At 25.6% G+C, this 15162-nt stretch overlaps 2 protein-coding genes across 2 annotated transcripts; both read left to right on the top strand.

Moving 5' to 3' along the window:
- Window positions 1-1840: 1840 nt before the first annotated feature.
- On the top strand, window positions 1841-3662 carry LOC145835990 (polyribonucleotide 5'-hydroxyl-kinase Clp1-like). Its single transcript, XM_082943766.1, has one exon. The coding sequence runs from the start codon at window positions 1861-1863 to the stop codon at window positions 3190-3192; it is 1332 nt and encodes a 443-aa protein (XP_082799892.1). The 5' UTR covers window positions 1841-1860; the 3' UTR covers window positions 3193-3662.
- A 469-nt stretch (window positions 3663-4131) lies between these two features.
- Window positions 4132-14612, top strand: LOC145837061 (large ribosomal subunit protein mL49-like). Its single transcript, XM_082944826.1, has 5 exons — window positions 4132-4186; window positions 8742-8888; window positions 9830-9921; window positions 12074-12249; window positions 14232-14612. Exons 2-5 carry the CDS (start codon window positions 8764-8766, stop codon window positions 14376-14378), a joined length of 540 nt encoding a protein of 179 aa, XP_082800952.1. The 5' UTR covers window positions 4132-4186; window positions 8742-8763; the 3' UTR covers window positions 14379-14612.
- The last annotated feature ends 550 nt before the right edge of the window (window positions 14613-15162 follow it).

Below are 15162 nucleotides of genomic sequence, written 5' to 3'. Positions count from 1 at the left end.
TTTAAGAATCTTCATTATTTTGTTTTGAGTAGATTATATACGTCATAATTATAAAAATTCATAAAAAAATACAGTTTAAACACTACAGTTTAGTTCAACAACTTAGCTGTTTGTTTTAACTTCTTTACATCAGCTATGTTTTTCAGAGCTTAGTTGGTTGAACTGTTTTAATTTCTAATTTAAAGGCTTTTTATACCATATACTTTTCAAATTAAAACTCATAGTAGTTTATTCATATACTTTACTGTTTATTTAAAGTTATAAGAGATATTCACAACACTAAAACTTAGCTTTTAGATATAAGTACAAAGTTTTGTGGGAGTACAAATTTTAGGTACAATTCAATTTTCTTTGCAAGAACAAAATATTAAAGTTTTTTTTTTTAAATTTAAGTGTAAGCTTTTTAAATCTGATACAACATCAACAATCACTGTATTTATTTAGAGTTTAAGATTTATAATTATATATCAATTTTAAGTATTAGTCAAAATACTATAATAAACATTTTTTACTTATTTTATACTCGTGTAAGTGTTTCATTTTAAATTTTAATAAAACACGACAATGCATATCATTTTATTTAAATCTTCTGGTTGTAATGTTTTTACTTAGTGCTAAATTAAGTTGAACAAATTAGTGCACAGGGGGGTTAATCACCTTTTTCACAATTTAGTCTTAATTCATTGAGTTGTAATTAAGCTATGAGTTGCTTTTTGCAGATTTTTAAAGCTCAAACTATTTTTGAGATAAAGCTGGTTGAAGTCGGAGACTACAATAGTACTTATCAGAACCCCACAATACCTAAAATGACTTTTAAAGAGGATTTTCCTTACTTTGAAAAAATGTCAGGCTAAATTGGTCTCAGTCAGGCTAAATGAAAAAAAATTCGCGCACGAACCCTGCTCCCCTATGCCCTTAATTTAGTTATTACTACTTATTAATATTGCGCTACTAATGCTTATTTTATCACACCTGTGTTCAAAATAGTATTTTTATGTTATTTACTACACATATTTTGAAATAACTGCAGCCTGCGGAATACTTTTTTGTACAGTGCTGCCCAAGAGCAACTTTTTGTAGAAAAATTGGCTCTTCAGAAAAGGCTGCAAACTCCTGATCTATGCCCTTAAATGTAAAGTAAAGGTTAAATATTTTTGCAACAGTAACTTTTGAATATAATACTGATTAAAGCAATATATTGTTGATCTATTATTGTAATTAAAATATGTAGTTTAAGTAAAGATATTTTATCCCTGGTAGTGCAATCTCCTGATCTATGCCCTTAAATGTAAAGTTAAAGTTAAATATTTTAGCAACAGTAACTTTTGAATAGGTCACTGATTAAATCAATATATTGTTGATCTAATATTGTAATTAAAAGATGTGATTTAAGTCAAGATAGTTTATCCCTGGTAGTGGTTTTATCTTTTCTAATATTTACTTCTAAATATTTGGTACTTAGAGAATTGCTATACTCATATATATTAGATTTTTTTTTGCAATACTTTTTAACTTTCATATTTATTTCAATATTTATTGCAGTACAATAAGCTATTTATTTACTTCTACAAACTTATGCGCTGCATAAATAAAAATACAATTGTTGTTATGTAGTTTTGGTAAGTAAACTCAACAATGAATCTATAGATGTAAGTATGCAACACAACTACAATTGCAAGCTGAAAAGCTCAAAGTTAAATTTGTTTCTATGGAACTTTAATCTTAAGTCTTTATGTCAACACTAACATCTTTTTAAACACATAGTTTATTACTATTTTAGATTGAAAAGTACAATGTAGTAAATATTTAGCTGTAATGTATCAATTTTTTAAACAGAATATTTAATTTTTAATAATTAAAATGTCAAAAATTTCGTCCCAAAAAGTTGTTAGAACTAATTCAAATTCAGACAATGAAGCAGGCTCAGAAACAAACCAAACAGCCATGAATTCAAACTCAAATTCACTGAAACAACCTGAAGTTAAAAAAGTGAATGTACCAAAAAATAATGAAATAAGTTTTGAACTTGATGAAAATGGGTCATTTTATGTGTCTGTTGTGCGAGGAGCAGGTGAAATTTTTGGAAGTGTGCTAATTAAACATCAAAAATACTACTATGAAGGTCGTAAGTATTTTGCCATTTATACTCAAAGAGGATGTCTTGTTGAAATGAAAGGTAATAATTATGAGTATAAAGTCAGAGAAAATATGTACATGAGAACTTACATTCACTTAAACCATCAACTTAATGTATTTTCACATCAAGCCAGTGATGGGGATATTCATGGTCCTAAAGTACTAGTAGTAGGACCTACTGATGCAGGTAAAACCAGCTTATGTAAAGTTCTTTTAAATTATGCTGCTAGAATTGGAAAAACATCTTCTTTTATTGATCTAGATGTTGGACAAAACTCAATTGGTATTCCAGGAACTATGTCAATGGTGCATGTAGATAAAATGTTGGATCCAGTTGCTGACTTCAATTTCTGTAACTCTACATATTCACTTCACTATGGCTTAGTTAGTCCATTACGCCAATCTTTGTACCTTAAAAATATTAACCAATTAGCAAAAGTTTTTGAATCGGCTTGTCAAAGAGAAGACGCAATAAAATATTCTGGGTGTTTTATCAACACATGTGGTTGGGTTAAAAATTTTGGTTTTGAAGCAATCAAAAGTGCTGCCATTGCGTTTGAGTGCCAACATGTTATTGTTGTTGGGTGTGAAGAAACAAAAAACAAACTTCAAGAAATTTTGCCAAGCAGTTCTTGTGAGGTTATCTTAATACCAAAAAACACTGGAGCTGTTCAGAGATGTACTTCTTTCCGCAGAACTTCTCGCGCCCTGAAAGTTGCACAGTATTTTAAAGGTGCCTATGGAGTAAAGAAAACTTATGACTCAACGTACACCTTTGATACAGTGAAGCTTCTACAATACGGTAAAACTTATGGAAATGAAGAGTGTGAGTCTCTACAGCCTGTTCAAATGGGAGAGCACCTGAAAGGAAAAATAGTCAGTGCTTTAGGTCAAGATTATTCAGCTGATGTTTTAAATGAAAACATCCGTGCATTTGCAACTGTAAAAAGTGTTGATTTAGAAAGCAAAAAAGTCGTGCTCAGCTCACCACACTTTAAGCTGTCAGATTACAACAGCTTCGTGTTAATGGAATATGATTTGGACAGCAGTAACTAGTTAAATAAATATAAATGAAAACGTTGATATTTTGTTGAAAGTTCACAAAGGTTTTAATTATGGTGCTTAAGATAATGAACTGTAAAAGTTTATAACTGCAGTGTTATTTTTATGTGACCACAATACTTATTCGAGAATTTTTTAAGTATATAAAAAAAATACCTTGTTGTATTTAATCTAATTTTCAAAACTTTTCTTTAAACTAAATTATCTATTCCATTCATTACTATAAATTGATAATAAGTATAAATATTACAAGGTCGGGTTTTTAGTGTATTTAATTCTTGTTTTATTTTTGAATTAAGTTTAATTTCTTATGTGAGTTTTTATTTTGCTAAATGGTTATACCCGTGTACATAGATTTTGAAATCAATATATTTTTTTCAATAAAATATAGATAGTATATACAAGATTCCCTCTGTTTTTATAGTTAAATAAATATATGATTCGAAATAATCAGCAATTTTATATAGCTAAGCTTTTTAAGGGTTAACATGTTTTTCTACTTATAGGTAAGTGGATATTGTAATATACTTTATGCTATCTGATTTGTCAAAAGTTAAACATTTTAACTAGGAAATTTTTATGTCTTTTAGTTTAAAGTGTGACTTAAGAAATCTCAATTAGAGTTTTAATTATAGATTATTTTCTTTTCAAATGTTTGTAAGCTTTGTGACAAATGACAAACTTTTTTTGGTTTTATTTATCATTAGATTTGAGTGCCTTAATAAAGTTTTTAAATGGACACTAAAATATTTTAACAATGCAGTTTAATTTCCTTTTGTTTAGACACTAACTTTTTGACTTTTTAAATTTTTTTAGATTTCAAAGCTTTGGTTAGGTTATTATTATGTATGCTAAACGTTTTAACATTTATAGGTGAAAAATGAATTTAGTTTTTTTATGTAGTGATTTGGTTAGTTGAATATTTTTTTGCACAGGTAAATAAAATTTTATTTAAATTCTATCTCCGGATTGTCAATCTGTATTAAAGGTAACTTTACTGTTTTTATAAATATGTAATTTGTAGTTGTCAGTATTTGTAAAATAAGAACTGTAACCTCAAAAAAGTAATTATCAAAGAAAATGCTATAAAAACTTCCTTTTGAATTGTTATATACTGCTTTTTAGCATATTAACACTAAAATATATCAATATTAAAATTTAGATATTTTAAGTTGAAAATTTATACATTGCAAACTAAAAACAAAGAAGTAGTATTTGTGTTTTACAGTTTAATTTACTAAATGTTTCCGTTAAAAAAAATTAATAATAATGTGGTTGCCATAAAGTCAGAAAAATCAGGTAAAGTCAGGAAAAAATGGGGGTCCTCCAAAAAAAAAGTCAAAAAATTTGATAAAAATATGTTCATAATAAGAAAGTTTATCATCACTAAAAACTGTATTTTGCTAATGTTATTTTACTAAAATATTTTGTTTTTGTAAAATAACTGTTGTTTTAATCTTTTTTTAAATAAGATAAAAAACTTTAAAATATTTCAAGTCTTAAGTTATGTATTTTTAAATTGGTTGGTTTTTACTAAGAATTTGATTTATAAATGTCAGAAAAAATTTTTCAGCTCTATCTGTGGCAACCCTGTAATAATAGCTGTTAAATTAATTTTGTTTACAAAATGTTTATTTTGTTTGTTTTTTATGTAAGTTTGCCCTTTTTTTTTAATGTTTTTGCGGAATAATATTCTAAATACTGCAAGGAACATTTCCTGAAAGTTTGAGATAAATATCTCAAGAAAACGTAGGAGATATTTTTTTTTAATTAGTCTTTTTTCGCCTTTTTAGTTTGCGCCTTCCAAAAGCAACCTATTGTAGTCTCTAATTTTGATCCGCTATTTCTCAAAAAATATTTTGAATTTAAAAAGTCCGTAAAAATAAACTTGTAGCTTAGCTAAACATCAACGAAATAAGTTCAAATTGTGAAAAAAGTTATTTACTCCCATGCCTTTAAATAGGCTAGAGAGTAAAGTTGTTTTAAGTTTTGTCATTTACTAAAACGTTTTTATTCTTTTTATCAAATGTATCACAAAAGATGCAAGTTTCATCAAATATTATTCAGATAAAGTCTCAATAGGGCAAACAATATATCTTTCAAGTTCATATCTTTATTACTATTCACTATTCAGTTTGATTTTTGTCTGAAAGCATTATTTTAAAGTAAATATTATGTACTCATGGTATTTTTTTACGTTTTTCTAAAATAGTTTGTTTTTCAGTAAGCCCATGGCTGCTAAAGTTTCAGTAAAATGTAAAGTTTATATATATGTATATATATACACATATTATTGAGCAGCTGTAAAATACTTATTAATGATACACACATTGTATTGTTTTTAGAGTCTTTTTATTCTATATACTTTTAAAGATAGTTTTTTGTTTGTTGCAGATGCCAATATAAAATAATTACTTTTCCCTTTTGGTCTAACTATTAACTTGGTGAAATTTTCATTTTGACGGATTTAGAAAAATTAAATAAACCACGAAAGCAAATATTTTAAGGATGTAATAAAAATTAAATAAAGTAGATATTATTTGTTTTTTGTCCATTAACTTTTTCAGCAAAATAGTATATTTTTCATATAATTAGCAATAGTATTTTGATGCTTAACTATTTCCTAACCACACAAAATGGAAAGTATTAAGATTAGCACAGGTCTCTTGAACAGATATCACTTTTTCATGGATGAATTTCTCTAACCTAAAATAAATTCAATTGAAATTATGGCAACTGCTAATCTTAAGTTATAATTGAGGTAAAATTAAGGAAAATAATGTTAGAACTTGAAAGGAAAAATATAAATATTAACTGCATTATAAAGAATTATCTAAAGTTAAAACCAAATTTTAATGGCAATTTCATCAAAATTAGATTTAGTTAAGATTTTTACTAAATTGTAAGTTTATTAAATTAGTTTTCAAATAAAAACATGTTCATATATACTATATCACTTAGCGTTTATATGTTGAAGTTTTACAGATATTTTTTGATAAATTTTAAACAAGAACAGTCTAACTATTAAAACAATCTCACCTTTTCTTCCTACAATTTAGTGCTTTTAAATAGTGTAGTTTAATTTTTCAACTACTTAAATAGTTTAAACCTGCATGCCTTTAAACAAATATTTATTTAGCTTTTTTAACTTACCTAAAAAAACTATAGTTAAGTTTTTTATTTAGTTGGGAAATTTCAAGTCTTTAATTTATGTATGTTTAGGACTTATTCTATGACAAAGTAATCTAATTCACATAACACTTTCAACAACAAGATTACAAAGTTTCTTAAAATTTCAAAAAATAATAATATTGTTTGAAGTGAAAATTAAAAAAAAAGTTGTCAAATTTAGCTGAAATGTCCAAAATTGGTACAAATGTTTAAAAATCTAATGCTAAAGTTTTTACAGATTAACGTAAGCTAACTTTGAAAATAAAAAAAATAAAAGTTGTTATGAAGTAAATCCATTATAGATTGATAAGTATTTTCATATCTAATGGTTTTAAAGTATAAAGGTGATGATTAGAAGGTAGTAAAACAGAAGCAAATCTATTCAAGTTTAAATCGTGTTTTATAAAAAAAAAAAATATTTATATGTTTATAAATATACATCAAACTAGTAAATTAAAGAAAAGTTATTTTTTTTTAATAAAAGTATACCTGATGATTCAGTATGCACAGACTTTTTTATTACTGAATGCATATTTTGAAAATTTAAAAACAAATTGTTGTATGTCAGTCAATTTTTCTTTTGAAGTGTTAAAATAATAATCTGATATTAGTATCAAAAAAAACGTTTCATAAAAACTTTTCTTGAAGCCATATTAGTTAGCTATGCAGAATAATTCAAACAATGAAATAGCTATAATTTGTTGAACTTTAACTTCTATACCAAGGATTTTTTTCAAAGTTTCCAATTAACTTAGTTTTTTATTACTCTTTTACTTCAACTATTCTTAAAAAGATTAGAGTTTTAAGACAAGGTTATATCTATTTTAATTTATGTTTTCGCCATCAAACTGAATTTTCACTTGCATAATACTTTAATTGAAAATATTTTCGTAAGCAAAAGCACACTAATTAGTGTTATATACAATTGAATTTTAATAAATTTAGGTATTAAATTTTTAATTGTTACCAATATTTGTATTTTTATATACAGGCACTGTATACATACAGTTTAAATTACAGTGTGTTGTTATTATCTCAAAAATATTTATAATCTTAAATTCAATTCTCAAAATTAAGGAATTAAAAGCATATTAATTTATTGCCCACATTCCCATACACAGTAAGTGTATATTTATATATTATAATCAAAGTTCAAGTAAAATTCTATTAAATTTGTGGATTGTTGTAAGCATTCTAATTAAATTTTTGTATAATTTTGTAATTAGTTTCAAAGTAAAGTTCAATTATTTATTCACTAATTAATTAATTAGTTAAATTTATTACCTTTGAATTAGAAATATAATAAACATTTACAAACATATATTTTAAAGCTAATGAACATTAAAAATTTTTTATTCTTTGAAATAGTACAATGCATTTCGATAAATGAAATTTATAAATGATAGCGTTTAAAAATTTTTTATACTGTTAATATTTCACCAATAAAAAGGTATAATTTACTTGTTGTGTATATTTTAAAACACCAAAAATCAATAGTATCACTTCAGTATTTGTGGCTATATCAAATTGTTTACTTTTCATGATACATAAAAAAAAAAGTTAAAGTTTTTACTATAGTTTAATTTTGTTTTTAAATAAGCTTAAAACTTTGTATAATTATAATTTATTTTGATGTTATTAAACAAATTTGTAAAATGTAAAAAATAAATTATTGTTGAGCGGATTTTGACGAGAACAATATTTAAAATATGTACAAACATAGCTTCTTCTATCATGATCAATACAAGTATATAATTTATAACAAGCTCATTTAGTACTACTATCTCTAGATCTAAAATAATTTTGTTAAGACAATTTTTTATTGATTCATTTACTAGCAAACTTTTGTTCTTTTGGTTGAAATTTAAAACATGTGTATTTCTTTTAAAAAGTTCTTGAACAGTTGCTAAAGTATTTCAATCTGAATTTGATTTGTTTCAGTAATTCAGTCTGTTTAAAGTATATTTAACAGCATGCTTGTTATCTTAATACTAATATTATGGTTTACTTTTAGTTTGGTTTATAAAAGAATAAGTACTTAAAAAGAATGTTAGTATATTATAAAGAAATACGTAATTTATAATTAAAAATTAATTTATATACTTCTCGAACAATCCATTTTTCATTCAAAACACTAACAACGTTTTTTTTTTTATAATCAAAGCAAATAAAAACAAATGCAAGTAAAAATTTACGTGGGCTTTTGTCAGCTTTTTTGACCAAACTTGCAAAAATTTTGAAGGATAATATTTCATTGAATCTTTAGTTATATATACCAAAAGTTATATAATATGTTTTTGTATAAGCAAATGTTAAATTTTTATTTAAGCTTTTTTAGTAGTATAAAGATTTATTTAATAATTATTTTGCAGATTTAAATTTACACCAATCAAAATGTTAAAGACATTACAGAGAGTGAGTAAATCATTACGATCCTCCCAGTTGAGAAGATTTTCAATTACATGCTTGCAAAAAAATGAATCGAATTTACCATACGTAGAAAGCAAAGAAGACTTCAGGTTGTAACATAATTGCTTTGCTTTTGTGTGATAAAATTAACTACAATTTTATCCAAAAATTAAATCGTTGTAGAGTCCCTTTTTAGTACCAAAACCAAGTATTTGGTTATTGATCAGTTTGCAGAAGTATAAAAATAGCTACACATACATATTGTTCATACATGCATATATAGATAAAACATTTGTCACCTCTCAAATGGTTACTATTAGTATCATAATTAATAATAAGCATCTGAAAAAAAAAATTGAAATGAAAATTTATAGGGAACTCTATTTGCAATCAACATTCTCTTTTATAATTAAAAAATTAATTTAGAATTGAGAAACTTCAGACATTAGTTTTTTGTTTTATAACGGTGTTTAGATTTTCTTGCAAAGTAAAACTTGAATAAAGCTTTAAAAGTAAGACTAGTTTGTAAACTGTTTTTTTTTTGCCATAACGTAAATACTTTTTTAGAATTGTTTTATTTTAAATCTTAGTATAATCTCTGCTGTGGGTTTTTTTAATTTTATAAAGTTAATATTGTTCCATTATATAAGTTTTTAAATGCTGTACCTTAACTATAGCTTAATTAATTTGAAATTGTCAAGTGGAATTTACTAACAAATCTAAGTTTTATTAAAATGTTGAGACTTTTAGTAGAAATAAATACTTGCTTCATTTTATTTTTGAGTTAATAATTGAATTATAAACAGCTACCCAAAAAATTTACAGAAGTAAGGTTTTTATAGTATGGTAAATAAATAAAATTTAAATGCTATTTCAATGACTTCGTACAGTGTGCATGTGCAGTTATTTATATTCAAAACGTTAATCAATCAAGTTTCAAATAAACAAATGATTAACTAATTTTAAAGCGAAAGCAAGTGCGCAATGTTTAAAAATTTTAGTATTCAAACCGGAGTTTAACTATTTTCATCTCTTATATGTTTTTGTTCAGGTTTGTGGAAAGGCTTCTGCCGCCTTCCAGGATACCCAATCCGCCCAAACACGATTCCTACCCAACTCCCTCCGGGTGGTTTCCTCCTTCAGGTTTTTAAATAAATTATCTTTTAATAGTAAAATACTTGTTAATCTTTAAAGTTTTTAGTTATAAAGAACAAATTTGTACTTATTTGTTTTTAATATTTCAATCAATTTTGAACTAGTGTTTAGATTTGTATTACTAAGGTAGAATTAAGCAAGGGTTTTAGTATTTTGACTTGAAAACAAATTTTGTTTTATTCTTGCTTGTAATCTAACTAAACTGATTAAAAATGATTATGCAGTTTGTTTTTAAATTCTAAAAAGTTTAAATGCATTTTTTAGGTAGTAACTAAGTATTTTATTGAATTGAAAGTTAAATGTGCTAATAAATTAATGGTTTCCAATAAGTTTTGAATTTAATTCAATACTTTTTAAAATAAAAGCACTGTACGTGGTTTCAAAAAAAAAAGCTGGAGTCCTTGAAAAACCTAGAATCTAACAATTTAGGCGAAAAAACCTGGTATATTTGACAAATTTTACATGAGAGAAAATGAAATTTAGATTAGATGCGAAAAATCTGTCATATACAACAATTTTTTTTATGATTTAGAAATATCGTTTATAAAACACTTACACAATAGTATTTCAGTATCTTTCAAATACTTTTCTACTATCTAAGACAGTTTTTTACCTTAAATTATTTTTTTTACTAAAAATGGACAAAAAACTTGTACGTTCAAAAACCTAAAAGAAATTCAGAGAACTTGAAAAACATTACAAAAAAACTAGTAACCCTGACTGTAGTAATCTTTAGTCAAAAAACATTTTCAACACTGGATAAAATTTGTACGTACAACATTTTTAAGTTGATAATATTTTTTGTAAATAACTACTATAATATTTGAATTACATTAAGCAGTATTAAATACTAAATTTTACAAAATCTATAATAATTAATGTTTAAAAGTAAACAAAAAATTTAATAATTATTTCTAAAATGTTTTGATCACTTTCAAATTATTTTCACTTTAGCAAAATACTTCTAAACAGTTTATCAGTGTATTACTGCGTGAAAACTAGTAAATTGCCATTATCTTTTTTTATAAGTCAGTATAAAGATAGCACTAATTAATTTTGATTAGGTTTAGTAAACAATAAAAGTAGTTAATTAAGTAATATAATTGTTTTAAACTTTTCTTAAACTTTGGTATGTTTTCAAGTTTTAGTAATTTTTTTATAATCTTCGTAAATCGTTTAAAATCTCAGTAAATTTGAAATAATAAATGCTTTTGCTTATTCTTAAGATGAAATACCATGAGCTCAAGTTGAGAGATCACAAAATAGTTTGAAGGTTAAATGTTTAGTTATTGACAAATATTCGTATGCTAATGCACAAAACGCAAACAAGCATGCATAGTTACTAAAAAAATGGTTATGACTTTAAAATTTTAGCTTCTTTTTCTCGAAAAGTTGATACCAAGTCTAGCAACTTGTCTGAAACAGATATACTGAAATTGAATTGTAGTTTTGAAATATTTTTATGATTGTTGTAAATATAAATCAAAATTACAGATTTTTTTTTACCTTACACTACACGCGTATTAATTGTAATTACTTTTTAAATAAAATATTTAACTTTTCTTCAAAAGTATTTAAATACTTTTTTCGTTTTGTAAATAGTGAAAAGAAAATATAATACTATTTGTATAATTACATTTTAACAATTAATTAGTATCAAAATGACTGGTATAGATTTGAAACCGCTAAATAAGTAATTTATGATAGCTTTAATTAGTTTTTTATTTTACTATTGTTATTATAATTTTCACTATAATTAATTTGTTTTTAGGAAAAAATAGATTAAAATAAACAAATAAGGAGCAAAAAAACATTACTTTAGCTTTTTAATTTCAAGTTGTAAGAATGAAAGTTAAGCAAAGTTAAAAAGCAAAAAACAGTTAAGAGCACTATTTTTGAGAAACAATCATATAAAGGCTTCATCAGTATATTGCTTGATGCTATTTTTATAGTAGTAAATGACTTGTAAATCTAATAAAAATAAGAAAATAATCTACATGTTGCACAAAACTAATTTGTGACATTTTCAACTTCGTGACCTTGTAAAGTGGACAAAGTGATAAAGAATTTAAAATTTTACAAAACATTTTTAATGCACAATAGACAAAGATTTATTAAAAATGTATTTAAATTATATAAGATTCAATACCGGATTTATCATACCACGTGAGCAGAGACAAGTACCACCAGTTCCCGGTCGAGGTGGTTGAAGACGATTTCAACAAGGACGACACCCCCGTCGACATCAACAAGGTCATGCAGCTGGAAGAGAAAAAGATGCTGACCACGGTGAAAAACATACGCGGCGATTTGTGGGTTAGTAATTTTATTGCACAGCTAGATTCAACTGTGCTCTTATAGTTGCTTGTTGAGCTGAACGTATGCTAATTTTTGGATATCTTAAAAAAAAATGTTTTTTTTCAAACTTCATTAACTAGTTGTTAAGTTTACAACTCTTGAATACAACTACGAGTACCAAAAAAGAATTGAATTTTGAAAACAAATAAGTTTTAACAGTATAGCAGGGTTGCCACTCGGTCAGGAAAAGTCAGGAAAAATTTAAAAAAATGACAAAAGTCAGGAAAAATAAAAAAAATGGAGGGTTTTAAAAAAAAGTCTGGAAAAGTCAGGAAATTTGATAAAAAAAAAAGTCAGATTTTGTCAAAATTTACAAAATTCCTTGTTTTCCAAAGCCTTCAAATGGTAAAAATTAATTAAAAGTCCTTTAAAGTCATAAAAAAGTTCCAAAATTTTCCTAGAAATTTACAAAAATATTAAATTTTATTTCCAATGCCTTCATCTGGTATAAATTATTAAAATATCCTTACAAAACTGCAAAAATTTTCTATTAATATAGTGAACAAGTACCCTACTTGAACAAGCAGATTTTATAAGCTTTTTAGTATTGATGATCTGTAGCAAGGATACTTCCATAGTGAAACTGTGATATATACACAAAAGTTTATCTAGCATAATTTTAGAATCAAAGTGTTTTTTGTTTAAGTAAATAATTGAGTTCTTTATAACTAAGCAGTTATTTTAGTATTTTATGTAACAAGTGTTGTTTATACTTTACCTCTTTATAATTTTTCAAAGTTGTTTAAATTTATAAAATAAGTTATAAGAGAGGTATATGCCAAGATTAAGTTAACTTTTAATTGTATTTTTTGTAGAGTAACTTAAGTTTTTAAAGTAAATAAGAGTATATTTATTTGTTACAAATTTTATACTAAATGATAAGAGGAAATATTTTATAGATGAAAGTAAAAATAAATGAGTACCAAAAGAAAAGAAATGAAGCCCACAAGTTGTGGCTTGATTTAGAGAAAAGATCCTCTTCAACATGTGTAGAGGCAGCAGATTAGAGCGATTTATATAAAATGAGGCAAATGATTTTAACTGCCAAGAAAATGAAGCGGAATGCAGTTCAGATGAAGGAAACCATATCTTCATTAGATGAAGAGGTTGAAGTGCTAATAAAAAAACGGAGAAAATAAATTTTAGTACATACATTTAAAAAGACAGTATTTGATTAAGTTCTTTATTGTTTTAATGTTTTAACTGTAAAAGTTCGTTATTCTTTTAAGGTTTGAGTTGTGAAAGTTCCTTATTGATTTAAGGTTTCAATTGTAAAAGTTCCTTATATGTCGTTTCGTTTATTTAGATACATTTATGCTAGAAAATTCTAAAAAAAATTGTGTCTTTTTTCAGACAAGCTGTTTTTATAAGGTAATAATACAAGTATTTTGCTGATAGAGCTGTTTATTACAAACATCAATCATACACAGATGGTTTAAGTGATGTACTGGAAGTTTGATGATAGAATTCAGCAAAAAACTGTTGTTTATAACCTGTTTTAAAATTAGATTGAAAGCTTTGTATATTTTCAAGTGTTAGATTATGTATTTTAGAATAAGTTAAATTTAAGAGTTTGATTTAGAAAACTTAGGAAAATTTTGGTAAAAAGTCAGGAAAAGTCAGGATATTTTTCTCGGCTTGATCAGTGGCAACCATGGTATAGTGTTCTTCGTTGTTCACTAAAAAAAGATCTTTTTTTATGTAGGATCTCGCTAAAGACTTGTTTTACTTTTTAATATTAGAGTTAAGATATTGTTTTACTTTTTTTTTACTAAACTGCAAGACATCTTTTTCTCTTTGAGAGTTTAAGCTCACACTGACATCTGTCAATCCTGCTAGTGTTTCAAAGTTTTTAATCAAATTAACGCTTAGACACGACTATTGTTGCTCAACAAATTTTCCGTTGCCAACTTTAACAGTCTCATGTTACATGGTTGTAGGAACTGGCTGCTGATTTGGAAGACGCGATCCGCCCCCACTCGGACTTCGATCCGGTGACGAGCGTGGATGAAGACGACTGCGTTGTCTATGTCAAGGGGGATTTTCACAAGGAAGTCACCGAATTTTTGGGAAAGACCGGGTTTTAATGCTTAATATTTTATTATCATGATGTTTTTGGTATTTTTTTATAGTTAATAAATTTAGTCGCATGTAGTTAATATTAGTTTTGTTGAATTTTTATTTATATATTTTTTTGTGTTGTCTTATTAGTAAAATACTTGTAAAACGTTTGCTTTACTATACTTAAATTTATTGAAGCTGGTACAGCTCAATAATGAATAATGTTTTATTTATATGCTTATTTAAAATTAAAATAAAATCCTTCAATGTTTTCAGTTTTGTTATTTTGTACATATTCAGCATGGAAGGCACCTTTGCTTTTAAAAATAAAGTCTATGTTTTAGCTAAGGCTCATTTTATAGTCAAGTGAGTTGTTGCTAAAACGACTGAAGTTTTCAATTAAAATCTTAACAACAAACAAATCATCTAACTAAAAAATTATACAAAAAAGGTTCTAGACAAAAAAAGTTGTAAAATTTTTTATTTCAACAAAGTCTTAGACATAAAGACAACTATTGCTGTGTTTAAAGTGTGTTGTTATTGAAAGCTATTACAAATTGAATATAGCACGACTTTAGTTAGAAAAGCACGGAGTCATTTTAGCACAGAGTGATAATTTAGCACGGAGTGAAACAGTACAGAAACCAAAAGTGTGACCTGAAGTAACACTCCGTGCTAAAGTGACACTGTGCTTTTCTGACATCTACCCAACATTTGCTATGAAACTTTGTTTGATTAAAAATATTAGTTTTAGGATATATTTTAGCAGAATAATTCTTTTTTATAAGTGTGTTAATTTTGTTCTTAGCT

The sequence above is a fragment of the Thalia democratica genome, chromosome 5 (genome assembly GCF_965202585.1).
Source record: "Thalia democratica chromosome 5, ktThaDemo2.hap1.1, whole genome shotgun sequence".
NCBI classification, from domain to species: domain Eukaryota; kingdom Metazoa; phylum Chordata; class Thaliacea; order Salpida; family Salpidae; genus Thalia; species Thalia democratica.
This window is presented reverse-complemented; position numbering and strand designations above follow the sequence as displayed.

Coding starts and splice junctions, on each gene's coding strand:
- LOC145835990 (XM_082943766.1), top strand. CDS start 1,861: ATGTCAAAAATTTCGTCCCAAAAAGTTGTTAGAACTAATTCAAATTCA.
- LOC145837061 (XM_082944826.1), top strand. CDS start 8,764: ATGTTAAAGACATTACAGAGAGTGAGTAAATCATTACGATCCTCCCAG. Junction 8,889..9,829: donor GAAAGCAAAGAAGACTTCAG/GTTGTAACATAA, acceptor GTTTTTGTTCAG/GTTTGTGGAAAGGCTTCTGC. Junction 12,250..14,231: donor ACATACGCGGCGATTTGTGG/GTTAGTAATTTT, acceptor ACATGGTTGTAG/GAACTGGCTGCTGATTTGGA.